We start from the raw sequence: 15029 nt of genomic DNA, 5'->3' as shown, positions 1-15029 counted from the left end.
CATATACACCTGCATACATCCACATGCAACCACATACACCCACATACATCCACATTCAACCACATGCATCCACATACAACCACATACACCCACATGCATCCACATTCAACCACATGTATCCACATACAATCACACACACCCACATACATCCACATGTACCCACATACAACCACATATATCCACATGCACCCACATGTACCCACATACAACCACATGCACCCACGTACAACCACATCCAACTACTTACATCCACATACATCCATATGCAACCACTGTCCAGCTGCAGAAAGGGCCCTTCTTAAGTGCAAGGAAATGTTCCCAGAAGTACCCACAGCAGCCCTTCCCCGACATTTCATTGGTCAAAACTGGGGCACGTGCCTACTTGTAAGCCAATCACTGGCAAGAATGGGGGCTCACACTTCACCAATGTAGACTCATCAGGATTGGCCTATGACACAAGCATTCCAGGAGCAAAGAAGCAGGCAAGGCCGGTTGGGTGGGCAGCCAGCAGTGCTTACTGCAAGAGGGTACCTGCATTTTTAAAAAATCAAATTGTTGTAGTATCAATTTATATACAATAACTGCATCAATTTGAAGTGTAAAATTCCTTGAGTTTAGATTTTAGGCCATGAAATCGCCACCCCAATGAAGATATAGCCTTTCTATTACCACCCCCAAAATGTTCCTCTAGCCTGGTGCAGGCCCTCTTACCCCAGGCAACCACCCATCTACTTAGATTAGTTCTCATTTTTCAAAATTGTACATACATGGAATCATCTATTAAGTATTCGTTTGAGTCTGGGTGCTTGCACTTTAAAGTAGCACCACTTTTTCCCCCTCCAATTGCTCATCCCCTAAGGTTGGGGTGACTCAAAGCACCTCTCTGAACATCCTTGTTTCCCTTTGAAGGACTGCCAGCACCCGTTCTCAGAGAAGGAAGCAAAATGCAATTCCCACACTGCCTCGCCACTGGTCCTTTCCATCCTTCTTAGGCGAAAGTCTGCTCTGCTCGCTGGCAAGTACCTCCGTAATGTTAGTGTCACTCTCTGTATCTTCACAGCTGGCGCAGATCCTGCCAACTGAAGAGAACTTCCTTCTGTGCTTCAGGCAGCACGTGGGCTCCAGCGCCGAGTTTATGGAGGTGAGGCCAAGGCATCATCTTCTTTCTAAGCATTGGGACCTGCCTTCCTCCTGTGTTCAGAGCCAGGCCCACCCTCCTGCCTGGTAATTGTCCCTGGGAGATGCTAAACCCCTTAGAACTCTGCTACTCAAAATATGGTCTGTGGACCAGGAGCATCAGTATCAGCTGGGTGCCTGTTAGAAAAGGAGAAAGGGGCCAGGAATGGTGGCTCACGCCTGTAATCCCAGCACTTTGGGAGGCTGAGGCAGGCGGATCACCTGAGGTCAGGAGTTTGAGACCAGCCTGGCCAACATAGCAAAACCCCATCTCTACCAAAATACAAAAACGTTAGCCTGGCGTGGTGGCAGGCACCTGTAATTCCAGCTATTCAGGAGGCTGAGGCAGGAGAATCACTTGAACTTGGGAGGCAGAGGTTGCAGTGAGCTGAGATTGCACAACTGCACTGTCAGCCTGGGTGACAGAGAGAGACTCCATCTCAAAAAAAGAAAGAAAGGGAGAAAGGCCTGTAATCCCTACTCAAGGAGGCTAAGGCAGGAGGATCTTTTGAGGCCAGGGGTTCAAGACCAGCCTGGGCAACATAGTGAGACCTTGTCTCTACAAAAATAAAAAGCTACCATAGTGAACAGGATTAAAAAAAAAAAAAAAGATAAAAAACTTAGTGGGATATGGTGGTGCACACCTGTAGTCCCAGCTTCTCAGGAAGGCTAAGGCAGGAAGAGCAGGAGTTCGAGGCTGAAGATCACACCACTGCCCTCCAGGCTGGGCCACAGAGCAAGACCCTATCTCAAAGAAAAAACAAAAAAATAAAAGGCAGACAGACTCCCTGACTCAGTGAATCAGAAGCTCCATTTTAACAAGATTCCCAGATGATGCGTGTGCACATTAAAATGTAGGGAGTAAGATGAGAAGTAAGCTTGGGTCAAGTAAGCTTGAGAAATACTGTGTACATGCATCTCTCGTTTGGGGATTTGTTGTGGTCATTTGCATATTACAGGCTCTGAGAAATCAAGCAATAAAGAAAACTGTGCCACTCAGTTTGGCTCCAGGATCTCATGCCACTCAATAATAATGTGTCTCTCCAAGTCAGAGTTCCAAGAAGCAGGCTTGGGAAAGAGGGACTTATGTACAATTCTATAGCTAGAAAAATCCAGTGAGGATTCCAGTTTCTGGTATCGTTCATGTTTCATCTTTGACTATGATAAGGTTTCGGTTTTTCTTTTTAAAATTAGCATTCCTGGCTGGGCACTGTGCCCCATGCCTGTCATCCCAGTACTTCAGGAGGCCAAGGCAGGTGAATAACTTGAGGTCAGGAGTTTGTGTCCAGCCTGGGCAACTTGGAAAAACCCCATCTTTACAACAAATACAAAAATTAGCTGGGCATGGTGGTGCACGCCTGTAATCCCAGCTACTCAGGAGGCTGAGACAGGAGAATCACTTGAACCAGGCAGGCAGAGGTTGCAGTGAGCCGAGATCGTGCCACTGCACTCCAGCCTGGGTGACAAAGACTCTGTCTCATAAATAAATAAATAAATAAATAAATAAATAAATAAATAAAATTAGCATTCCCCTCTTGGCAATATAATTTCCTTAAGATCTTCATGTAAAATATGATGTTCAAACTCATTTATCTTGAGTAATATTCACCTGATAAATGGAACCATATGAAATTGCTGATATTTAACGATTTTTTTACTTACAAAATGTGGACATTCTATGTGGTTCAACCAAATATATTACTAATCCTGATGTCCAGCAAACTGCCAATTATTTCTTGCTCTCTTTCTGGTACTTTGCACTCTAACTCTTCAGTATGTGCATCCCTCAGAGTGAGATTCAACCCATACTCACCTCACCAACTGCCTGCTCTGATAAATAATGACTGGCCTTCAACGTGACTCTCTTTGCTATTCATCGGGGTTAAATCCATTTCCAGCCACCGGTAATCCCCTCTCCATGATCCACTGCCTGTAACAACTGGAAAGCTGGCCCAGAAACTTGCTTGCAGCAAGCTCCCCTCCTGGGCAGGCAGACAGTGAGAAAGAACCAGTTCTCAGGGTGGAAGAGTCATTTTTTAAGTGACAGCTTGCCTGAGCATCAGAGATGGATTTAATTTTATGGTGCTTTAAAAGATTTTTCTCCAGTTTTTTCAAGATGGCAAGATTCCACAAGCTGATAATTGACATTCTGGCTTCTGTTCTCAGTCCTTTGCTAGCCTGCCTGGGAGAAAAAAAGTTCTGTGCATCCTTATAACTTGTCAGGGTGTTGCTTTTGTATCAAGTTTTCCAATTATAGAAAAGGGAGCATCATGCCTGACTCCTTTCCTGATAGAGAGACAGCCAAAAACTGGCCTCTATTCCACCTCTGGTCTGGAAACAGGGATGGGGCAGCTTGTAGGGGGGCAGGGACGCTCACAGAGGAGCTAAAAGCATTTCCCCGGACCCTTTTCTCTTTCTCTTTCTCAAAATCATTAGTGGCTTCTCTCTGTGCAGCTGACAGGATTTCTTTCTTTTTTTCTTTCTTTCTTTCTTTCTTTTTCTTTCTTTCTTTCTTTCTTTCTTTCTCTTTCTTTCTTTCTTTTCTTTTTTTGAGACGGAGTTTCGCTCTTGTTGCACAGGCTGGAGTGCAATGGTGTAATCTCGGCTCACCGCAACTTCCACCTCCTGGGTTCACGTGATTCTCCTGCCTCAGCCTCCAGAGTAGCTGGGATTACAGGCATGCACCACCATACCCGGCTAATTTTGTATTTTTAGTAGAGACGGGGTTTCTCCATGCTGGTCAGTCTGGTCTCAAACTCCCGACCTCAGGTGATCTGCCAATCTCGGTCTCCCAAAGTGCTGGGATTACAGGCGTGAGCCACCGCGCCCAGCCTCAGGATTTCATATTCTTACATGCATTTGTCCTTCTAAGCCCCAGCATAACTGCAGAGGAGACATGCCTGCCAAGGTTTCTGGGACCCCACCCTCCCACAGTACCATCCCACTGTCCCCTCCTGGGGTCTGTTCCATTTGTTCCATTTTTACCAGCCGGAAGCCTGAAATGGTCCCTCGGTAGCCCTGAAAGGCTTGTGCTCTCAGGTAGCTCCCATCCCAGCACTCAGCACAACTTCTAATTTTAGGGATGCCTCAGGATTTCTTTGAGATTTCACAAAGCCCAAGTCTCTTGAACTCTTTTCCTTGAATGAGAAGAGAAAGGACACACTGATGATGATGAGCAAAGTGCTGGATGGGGAGAGAAGGCAGGCGGGGGAGCCCAGAGCTGGCATCCTGTGGGGGTGCATGGTCGGGAGTGGACCCGCTGGCAAGATGGCTTGGAAAAGCAGCCACTGGTGCTTTGCTCTGTGCAGGGACTGGGCTTCCTTCAGGTTATTGCCCTTTTAGGCAACTTGGAGGGGGCGTCTTCCTCTTCTCAGTAAAGACTCAACTTAGACCAACTAAACTCTGATGCACCAAGTGCCTGAGGGTTGTTGGTGAAGTCATATTTGGAAATCCTCACATATCTTTTAGTACCTTTTCAAGGGCAGACTTTCTGGCCATGGGAAGGAGTATTTCAAAGAGTCTGAGGCATTTTTCTGGAGGGAAAAGACACTCTTGTAATCAAATACCATCGACCTGAGTTGCATGTAGTACAAATCTACCCTTTTCTTGGGATATGCTCCTGTCTTGTAACAAAAAAAAAAAAAAAAAAAAAAAAAAATTCAGGACCAAAATTTCTGAGCCCTGTCACCATAAAAATTACATAACCTTGTTTGCTGATGTTTAAAAAGATACCTTTTCTGTAAAATATAACTAAACTCTAAATGTCCATAAACTCTAACACTCCTGACAATAAAAGGGGCACATGCGGTGGAGAAGTGGGGGAGGCGGGGGATAAGCTGTAGGAGAAGGATTAGTGGTTACTGACTCTCAGAAAATCAAGTGTTGCTGGTCTTCAGGTGTGCAGTTTGGAGCTGGGGGAGAAGGGAAGAAAAGTCAGGGGAACAAAACTTGAAAGAGAATCTAGGAGCCAGGCATGGTGGCTCATGCCTGTAATCTCAACACTATGGGAAGCTGAGGTAGGAGGATCACTTGAACTCAGGAGTCTGGAGATCAGTCTGGGCAACATAGTGAGACCCCATCTCTACAAAAACATAAAAAATTAGCTGGGTGTGGTGGTGCACGCCTGTAGTCCCAGGCACTTGGGAGGTTAAGCTGGGAGGATCACTTGAGTTTGGGAGGTAGAGGCTCCAGTAAGCTCTGGATGCCACTGCACCATAGCCTGGGTAACAGAGTGAGACCCTGTCTCAAAAAGGAAGAGGAAGAACAAGAAGAAGAAGAACAAGAAGAAGAAGGAGTAGGAGGAGGAGGAGGAGGAGAGGGGGAGGAGGAGAGGGGGAGAAAGAAAAAAGAAAGAAAGAAAGAAAAAGAAAAGAAAAGAAAGAAAGAAAGAGAAAAGAAAGAAAGAAAGAAAGAAAGAAAGAAAGAAAGAAAGAAAGAAAGAAAGAAAGAAAGAAAGAAAGAAAGAAAGAAAGAAAGAAAGAAAGAAGGAAAGAAAGAAAGGAAGGAAGGAAGGAAGGAAGGAGGGAAAGAGGGAAGGAAGAAAGAAAGAAAAAGGAAGGAAGGAAGGGAGGGAGGGAGGGAGGGAGGGAGAGAGGGAGGGGAAAAAATCTTAGTAATATGTGGCGCCAAACAGACCAAAGATTTAGGGGAACATGGTTCTCCAGGCATCTTTGCCACAGATGTGGGCAGTCCCCTCCCCTGCACCACTGCCCCTCCTGTGGCTCTCCCTCGTCTCCACCAGATGACTTGGTAAAAGGCAGGGATGTCACAGCAGTTGTATACAGGACCATTGAATGAGTTACTTATTGCTGTGTAATAAACTACCCCTAAAACTTAGCAGCCTGAAGCAACAAGCATTGATTACATCCCACTTTCTATGGTCAGGAATTTGGAAACAGCTTAGCCGCGTGGTTCTGGCTCAGGCGCTCATGAGATCACCGTCAAGATACTTCCCCTCATTTCCTTCTCTGTGACCTTGAAGGGTCTGGGCTACATCATCTCCATGTCTCCGTCCCCTTCCGATATTCTTGAAGATCAAGACCCTGGCTGGCCCATTAAAGGGGAATGGAAGGCAGGCAGGTAGATTTTGATACGTCTTTGCAAGGAGTTTGACATTCCCATTGTTGCAGGCTTGGCGGAAGTACGACACAGACAGGAGTGGCTACATCGAAGCCAATGAGCTCAAGGTAGGATGGGCCTTGGGGAGGGTGGGAGGCCAGAGTGGCGGTGGGCTTAAGGTACCTGGGGAGGGAGGAGATGTTGGATGAGGGGCATGGGTTTGCGGGCTGCTTAGGAATACTCAGACCTGGCACTGAATTGTTGAACTTGTTCAGAGAAGTCGGGAAATCGGTTACATAGAGCCGCCAGGCTGTAGAGTTCAACCAAACCCAGCTCTTCTGCACCTCCGTGCTCGGAACAGGTGTCCTCCAGGCAATTCCAGAAGATTGGCCTCTGGCTCCTACGTCCACTGCCAAATTCCTCTGACTATCACCCAGTGATTCCACAGGCACTGCTTAGCTCCATATACTGGGCTCCGAGGAGGCAGAGCCAATCTCTAGCGCCTACTCTGTGAGGCAGGGTTGCACCACCAGCTAGTAAAGCCTTTGAAGTCACTCCCCAAGAGTTAAGAATTATGAGGGCCCTGAGTCATAGAACTGGTAGACCTGAAAACACACACACACACACACACACACACACACACACACACACACACATTGAGACTGTCTGAATGAGCAAGTAAGGAAATGAATGAGGGACTGAATGCATGAGTCAGGAGTACTAAAGAGACCTTTTGTGTTGCAGGGATTCCTGTCAGACCTGCTGAAGAAGGCAAACCGGCCGTACGACGAGCCCAAGCTCCAGGAATACACCCAAACCATAGTGAGTGGACAGAAGTGTCCCTCTCCCCCAGGGTGCAGGACTTGGGCCCCAAGCCACTGGGGCTCTGGTGTGCAGGGTCTCTGAAGATTCTTCAGGCCCAGGGGAAGTGATTCACAGTGGCAGCTGGCAAAAAAGGATGCTAGTTCGTGGCTTCACATACCCTTTGAGGTCCTGGGTGTGAGCTGACTCATGGGCCAATGTGAGCGTCTGTCTCCATGGCAACCTCTGCAGCTCCAGGAGAGGATGATCTTGGAGAGAGTGGGCCTTTAGTGCCGGCCTGCTGTGCCCCAGCAGCCCCTGTCCCTGAGGAGGGGAAAGATGAGCAGTGAACGGGTCCCTGTGATCCCCCCATGGGACCCCCATGACTGATTTAGGCCATGTTGGTCCTTGGCCCCCAGGGACCTCAGAGCAAGCATGAGCAGGTGCTACCTGTCCTCCTTGCTGTCCTCTCCAGTAGAAGGGGATGTCAGGTCAGAGAAATTCACAGCAAATAACCCAGGCACCTCTTTCTGTCCCCAACAGCTACGGATGTTTGACTTGAACGGGGATGGCAAATTGGGCCTCTCAGAGATGTCCCGGTAAGTACCTCACCCCCCGGGTGATACTGACTCCCACAGGTCATTCCTGTGCTACGATCCATCGCTGAGATCCATTGGTGGGAAAGTGACAGGTGCGGGTGTCAAGAAGCTCAAGACAAAGCGAGATAGAATTGTGACCGTCGACACCTCACCTTGTCTGTCTCCCTCATTTTTGACCTTCCCCCTGATTCCTTATTATGTATGAAGTGCTCAGAAATCATTTCTGTAACTGCAGGCGCTGCCTCTGCCTTCCCCTCTCCCGCTTGCCCTTGCCTGTGCAGTCTCCTCACCTCTGCTCTAACATTTTCTCCCCAGACTCTTGCCTGTCCAGGAAAACTTCCTGCTTAAATTTCAGGTAAAACTTTGCTTTCCTTCCTTCCCCCTTCCCTCATCCCTCTGAGCCTGGCCCTGCACCCTCCTTCCCCCAATGCACCACACACTACACACTACACACACACCACACACACACAAAACACACCACACATACAACACACACAGATCACACACACAGACTACACACCACACACACACAAAACACACCACACACAACACACAACAGACCACACACACGCAGACCACACACACAACATACACATCACACACACACACCACACACACACACAGACACATCACACACACACCACACAGAGACCACACATCACACACCACACCGACACAACACACATCACAGCACACACCACACACACCACACACATCACAGCACACACCACACACCACACACACCACACACATACACAGACACAGCACACAGCACACAGGGACCACACACCACACACACACCACACACAGACTATATATGACACACACACAACACCCAGACCACACAACACATACACAACACACACAGACCACACAGCACACACATATACAGACACCTCACGCACACATCACACGGAGACCACACACCACACACACCACATACTACACACACAACACACACAGACCACTTACCACACATACCACATACACATCACACACACACCACACACAGACCACACACCACACACACAGACCATGTACCACATACACACAACACACAGACCACACACCACACACACATACAAACATTACACACCACACACATACACAAACACCTCATGCACACACCACACAGAGACCACACACCACATACACACCACACACATTACAAACACACACACCACACAACACACACAACACACACACATCACACACACCACAGACACACACCACACAATTATAGACACCACACCACACATCACACACCACACATCACACATATACACAGACCACACGCACACCACAAACACTACACACACACCATACCACACACATGACACACACACCACACACATAGACACACACACCACTGCACTTCTGCTTCTGTCTTTAATACCCTGGTTCTTGCAGGGCATGAAGCTGACCTCAGAGGAGTTTAATGCGATCTTCACGTTTTACGACAAGGTAAGGGGGGAGTCGGCATGGGAGGGAAAATCATAAGCCCATCAGCCCGGCCAGAAGGCTCAGCTGCATCCACGGGAAGAGACAGCCTTCCAGGGGCTGCCTGGGCCGTGTGGTTTCTTCCTGCCGCATCTTCTGCTGTATTAGAAGGCAAATGTCATTCTCCACTGGTGGCCTATGGAGCCCAAGGGGTTGGTTTCTGCAGAATGCAGCCAAGGATCATTGGGAGAAGAGGACTGTCCTTAGAACTAGGGTGTTACCACGCTGTCAGGAGCCAAAGGGAAGAGACACTCAAAACTGCCCTGGTGCCAGATCACAATTCTGCCCAGGGCCAGGTCTTTCTCTGGGAAGTTGGAAGTTGGATGACCTCCATACCCACCCCTTCCTTGGCTGTCCCCTGCCCACATGACTCCAGTGGTCTTCTTCATAACCAAAGTATTGGAGGTAAACTTTAAATAGCCCCCGGACTCAGGGAGTTAACCACATGCTTCTTGAACCTCACTTATATTTTCAATGCAGATGAAAAGCACCACAATGAAAGGCTACCCAAAGCTTGCGCCCACTGCCATCTTCCTGCCATGACTGGTCAAGGCAGAAGGGACGCATTATTTTGTCGTTACACGATCTGAACACCCCATTTTGCACAGAGTAATGGAGAGGCTAGACTCTTAGACATCCCTGCAATGGGTCGGGACAGTAGGGGCTCAGGCTTTAGAACTCTGGGTTGACTCTGCTCCCATCCCCAGGACGGAAGCGGCTACATTGACGAGCATGAGCTGGATGCCCTTTTGAAGGATCTGTATGAGAAAAACAAAAAGGTGAGCAGCTGGGCCTGAGGCCTGGCCACCGTCCCCAGGGCGCGGGAGAGGCTTCTGCGGGAGAAGAGGGGAGAGGTGCCTGGTTCTGCTCTCTGCTCCCCTCTGATCTGCCACAGCAAGGCAATAGCCATTCTGTGGGTTTGCTTTAGGTTTTTTAATTTCTGGTTGGTTGATTAATTGATGTTTCTCTTTAAAATTTAATTGCAGCAAAAAGCACAGGACAGAAAGCTTACCATCTTCACATTTTTAGTGTACAGTCCAGTGGCACTGAACACATTCATAATATTGCACATGCATGGCCACCTTCTCATCCTGTAATGCCAAAACCTGTACCCATTAAAAAATAACTCTTCATTCCCCTGTCCCCCATCTCCTGCCAACCACTCTACTTTCTGCCTCTGTAAATTTGACTGCTCTAGGTACCTCATGTAAAGAAACTCGTATAATCTTTCTGTGCCTATTTCACTTTGCATAATGTCCTTGCAGGCTGATCCATGTTGTGGCATGTGTCAGAATTCCCTTCCTTTTTAAAGCTGAATAATGCTGCATCGTATAAATATACCACATTTTGTTTACCCATTCTCCTCTGTGGATGCTTGGGTTGCACCCATCTGCTGACGGTTGTGGGGGATGCTGCTGTGAGGCCATGACAGTGTTGATGTGTGAAAGTGTTAGCCTGATTGCCAACCAAAAAAACACTTTCCACCGAGAGAGAGATTTTGGAAGACAGGGGCCAGTGAGAGGGGAAGGGCTAGTCTGGATTGATGAACTGCAGAATCAGGAGCTGGGGGAGGGGTTAAAAGGAGCTACTGAAGAGTTTGTTCCTCTCAAAGAAAAGGCAAAGAAGTGAACTCCATTATTTTGCCTGATGTTGCCTCCTGGGAATACCCTGGGAGACCCTCCCAGTGGGCTCAGTTTGGTCCCTGGGTGGAGGAGTCAGGTGGAACAGCAGCCAGGAGCCAAAACTTTGCACCTGTCTTCCTTCACCACCCGGAAAATGTCTTTCTCTGAGCAAATGGTTTTGCTGCTTTCTTTAATTAGATAATGAAAGCTCCACAATTCCTTGAGTTGTCTCACCACCTTGGCTGACAAGCAAGAGCTAACTTTAATGCTCAATTTCAGGAAAAAATTATCTGCAGCCTCTGAGTCTGTTTATTTCTCTTTCCAAGTGCTTTCTGATCTCTTTGTCTTAAATATCATCCTTCATTTGTTTCATCTTTTTTATTTAAATGTTACCTACAATTACTCTTGAAAAAGGCAGAAAATAAATGATAAGGAAGCAAATACTTCCCGGGAAGAAGGAAGCACTCACCAGGTGTTTGAACTCGGCCAACCTTTTTCTTGGCACTAAATTCTAGGAGAAAATTATGTGTGTGCCCTGATGTATCCAAGGAACGTTGGGCACCATAGTGGAAAATATCTTTACGTGTAATTGTATGAATGAGGCGTAGTTTGTCTTCATGAGACTCTGCCTTATACGTGAGGTGGATAAACCCTGAAGACATGCATTAAATCTCAGAGTGACCTGAATTTCCTGGTCATCAACTCACTAAGCTCTTCCTTGGTTCACACAAAGGACAGCTTGTGGTGCTGCACAGCTTGACTCCAGGTATGGAAACAAAAGATTCTGCTGTTGGGATTCAGAAGCCACTCTGAGGGTCAGAGAGCAACAATATTAACAAAGCTATTTACCTGAGAGCCTTCCACCTGTACCAAGTTTCAGATTTGGCGCCTGAGGATTGAGAGAGTCAATGAGTAGAAACGGACAGCTGCATGACTCTAAATCACAGCACCTGTGCTGGAAAGGAAGGGCCCTTTTTTGTAAACCCACATAGATGCACGCATTCCATTTGGATGGTGCCTGCATGGAGTGTGATAAGCGTTTCTGAGCAGATTAATGTTTGAGGCACCTGGAGGGGACAAGCTGATGGGATTGAACTTCAGTAGTTCTTAGCACTCCTGAGGCCGTGGCAACTTGCTAGAGCCTTCCCCAGGTTTAAGTGAAACTTATAGGAAGTAAAGCAACCCCTCCTGCCATGCTGCTAAGTCTCTCGCTGTCACAGTTCACTGTGGAAGTTGTCCCAAGCTTGGGGTTGATAGATGAGGTCCCTTCCTTGGCTCCTGATTAAGTGGCAGATATCTCAGGTGCACACCAGTGTTACGTGACATTTCCAAGAACATCACAACTTAGGGAAAATGCCTCTCAAAGCTAGACATGCTTGCAAAGTGCCCTCGGGTTTTCAAACCAGAAATTAATGGCATAAAAAGAGAAGTCCTGGCACAATGGGAAAAAAAGACTGGCCTTCAAGCCCTGAGAAAGAGGTGACAGAATAGTGCACAGTGAATCATTAGACTTCAGGGCTCATGATTAGATTACAGATATTCATGAGCATGACTGTACCTCACTTTTCTTATTAGCAGGATGGAGATAATGACCCATCAGCCTAGAAGGGAAAAAAAATTAAGTATCTGCCAACATTTTCAGTACAAAAGAATAAAAGTAAGAAGAACTGGGTGTAGTGGCACCCACCTATAGTCCTAGCTGCTTGGGAGGCTGAGGCAAAAGGATCACTTGAGCCCAGGAAGTCAAGGATGTGGTGAGCTGTGATCACAGCATTGCATTCCAGCCTGGGTGACAACAGGAAGACCTTGTCTGAAAAAAAAAATAAATAAATAAAAAAGTAAATAAAAAGGGACGGAGTGGGGGAGGAGAAGTAAAGAAGGAAAGAAAGAAAAGGTTGTTTACGTGATTTTCCAGTGTTGATGATGACCTTGCTATATTTCAGACCCATTGGTTATTTGTATCCGAAGCAATGATTGTAAAGCATGGATTTAACATCAGGTATATCAGGTGTTGGTATTTAATATGGGTCTCCATTTATATGAGACAATGGGCATATGTTCATGGTTCACCTGTCTCATTGGCCACTAAACACCACAAGAAGCCAGTGAACAAGAAGGAGGCTAGCAAGCTTTATTGTTGGAGAAGCTGGGATTTAGAATTTGTCGCTTAAATAGTGGCTGGGTGCAGTGGTTCACACCTGTAATCATAGCACTTTGGGAGGTGGAGGCGGGAGGATCTCCCGAGGTCAGGAGTTTGAAACTAGCCTGGCCAACATGGCGAAATCTCATCTCCACTAAAAAAAAAACAAAACAAAAAAAAAAAAAAAAAGAAAAGAAAAGAAAAGAAAATGGAAACATTAGCTGGGCATGGTGGCAGGTGCCTGTAATCCCAGCTACTCGGGAGGCTGAGGCAGGAGAATCTCTTGAACCTGGGAGGCAGAGGTTGCAGTGAGCCAAGATCGCGTCACTTCGCTCCAGTCTGGGCTACAGAGGAAGACTCTGTCTCAAAAAAAAAAAAAAAAAAAAAAAAAAAGAATTCCTTGCTTAAATAGATGAGACTTAGGAAAGAGTACTCCAGGAGGCTGGAAGGCAAGACCAGGGAGCTTTCCTGGCATTCTCTTCATCACCAGCAGGGAGCCAGATTGGCCTTGAGTTAACAAAGGCCCAATGAGGTCGAGGAATATATACAAGTTATATGTAGATCATGACTGTCACAATAACTACCTTTTATTTTTCAAGTGCTTGCTGATGTGGCTTATATTCATTCCCTCATAGAATCATCGCAACACCTCAATGAGGCATGAACTTTTAGTGTACCCATTTTACAGGTGAGGCAGCTGAGTCTCAGGAAGGTTGACTACCTTCCCCAAAGCAGTGCAGCCAGTTAGTGAACGAGAGGCTTTAACCTCCGTCTGTCTAACTCCAAAATCTGTGCTTTGCATTCATCTAAGCCACTTATCCTGGGATGAGATGAGGGAAAGTTGCGGGCTTTTGTGAATGTGGATGTGGGCTCCTTGGGTCGGGGCCATCCCCTGAACCTGCTCTTACCCTCTCCCTGTATCTCCTAGGAAATGAATATTCAACAGCTCACCAACTACAGAAAGAGCGTCATGTCCTTGGCAGAGGCAGGGAAGCTGTACCGCAAGGACCTGGAGATTGTGCTCTGCAGCGAGCCCCCCATGTAAAGTGGGGATGGGGGCTGCTTCTCCACCTCCCCCAAACCCTGCTCCTGCTGCCCTGATGCCTCTACCCAGACCCAGAGACCATGAGCGCCCCACCCCCACCCCTGCAGCCTGCACACACCTGCCTGCAGAGCAGGAAAGGAGAGATGGAGGATGGGCTGCTGGGGGGCCATCCTGAGCCCCCTGCACCCACCCCTGCCCAGGCAGACTACTCTGCCTCAGTGGATCACACACACGGAAGGTGATGGACATGGGTGGAGGATCCCTAATTCTCTTCGCTGTGATGCATGAGCTCCCTCGCTGTGTGATTTAGGCTTCTATGTCCAACAGAGTGGACTCTTCCCTCTCGCTCCCCTCTGCCAGTCCCCCATGCCACCACCCACCCCAAACTTCCAGGTTCCATCCGCCACCTTGCTAATGGTGTAGCTGTCCTCTCAGAACGCCTGTGTGTGGAGGGCACCCGCCCTTTCCTTGCCTTTTTACTTGGCGTGCTCCTTTTCTCTTTGGGTTTCTTGTTTACCAAAGAAGAGTTTACAGACAATAAAATGGAAAGGTTCTGCTGTGGAAGCTTACCCAGTCCTGTCTCGTGGTCAGCTTCTCTCTGCAGCTAGCAGCTCTGCTTGACAAAGGGAGGGCCTATTCTCACATGGGTGGAGGAGGGTAATGGGACCCACCTAAGTGGGGCATAGGACCCTCAAGACTCTAGGGCTTTCACTCACCATTCATTGCCTGTCTCTTCACCAACCTGAGTCACTTCTTTGTTTCATGTTTGTTTCTGTATCTCTGAGATTATAACATAGCTTACAAGTTCATGGAAGTCTTACTACGGGTGGTATTAGTATTGTGCTCAACAGTTGACCTGGAGTATCTTTCTTAATCCTTTGAGAGAGGTGCTGTGATTGTCTCCACTGTCCAGGCAAGAAAACTGAAGATTAAAAAGGTTTTGGGCCTGGCGTGGTGGTTCATGCCTGTAATCCCAACACTTTGGGCGGCCAAGGTGGGCGAATCACCTGAGGTCAAGAGTTCAAGACCAGTTTGGCCAACATGGTGAATCTCCATCTCTACTAAAAATACAAAAATTAGGCCGGGTG

The 15029-nt window shown here is 47.5% G+C and overlaps 1 protein-coding gene across 1 annotated transcript in view; it reads left to right on the top strand.

Moving 5' to 3' along the window:
• CALB2 (calbindin 2) overlaps nt 1-14514 on the top strand; it is a 32494-nt gene extending 17980 nt beyond the window's left edge. Inside the window, exons 4-11 of the mRNA XM_005592477.4 lie at nt 1061-1141; nt 6306-6362; nt 6979-7056; nt 7579-7634; nt 7950-7989; nt 9045-9098; nt 9842-9913; nt 13825-14514. Coding sequence (XP_005592534.1) covers nt 1061-1141; nt 6306-6362; nt 6979-7056; nt 7579-7634; nt 7950-7989; nt 9045-9098; nt 9842-9913; nt 13825-13941 — 555 coding nt within the window. The 3' untranslated portion in view covers nt 13942-14514. The remainder of the gene's footprint in view (nt 1-1060; nt 1142-6305; nt 6363-6978; nt 7057-7578; nt 7635-7949; nt 7990-9044; nt 9099-9841; nt 9914-13824) is intronic.
• Nucleotides 14515-15029: the final 515 nt, after the last annotated feature.

The sequence above is a fragment of the Macaca fascicularis genome, chromosome 20 (genome assembly GCF_037993035.2).
Source record: "Macaca fascicularis isolate 582-1 chromosome 20, T2T-MFA8v1.1".
Classification (NCBI taxonomy): domain Eukaryota; kingdom Metazoa; phylum Chordata; class Mammalia; order Primates; family Cercopithecidae; genus Macaca; species Macaca fascicularis.
The sequence above is the reverse complement of the archived record's forward strand: the minus strand, read 5'-3'. Positions and strand labels throughout refer to the sequence as shown.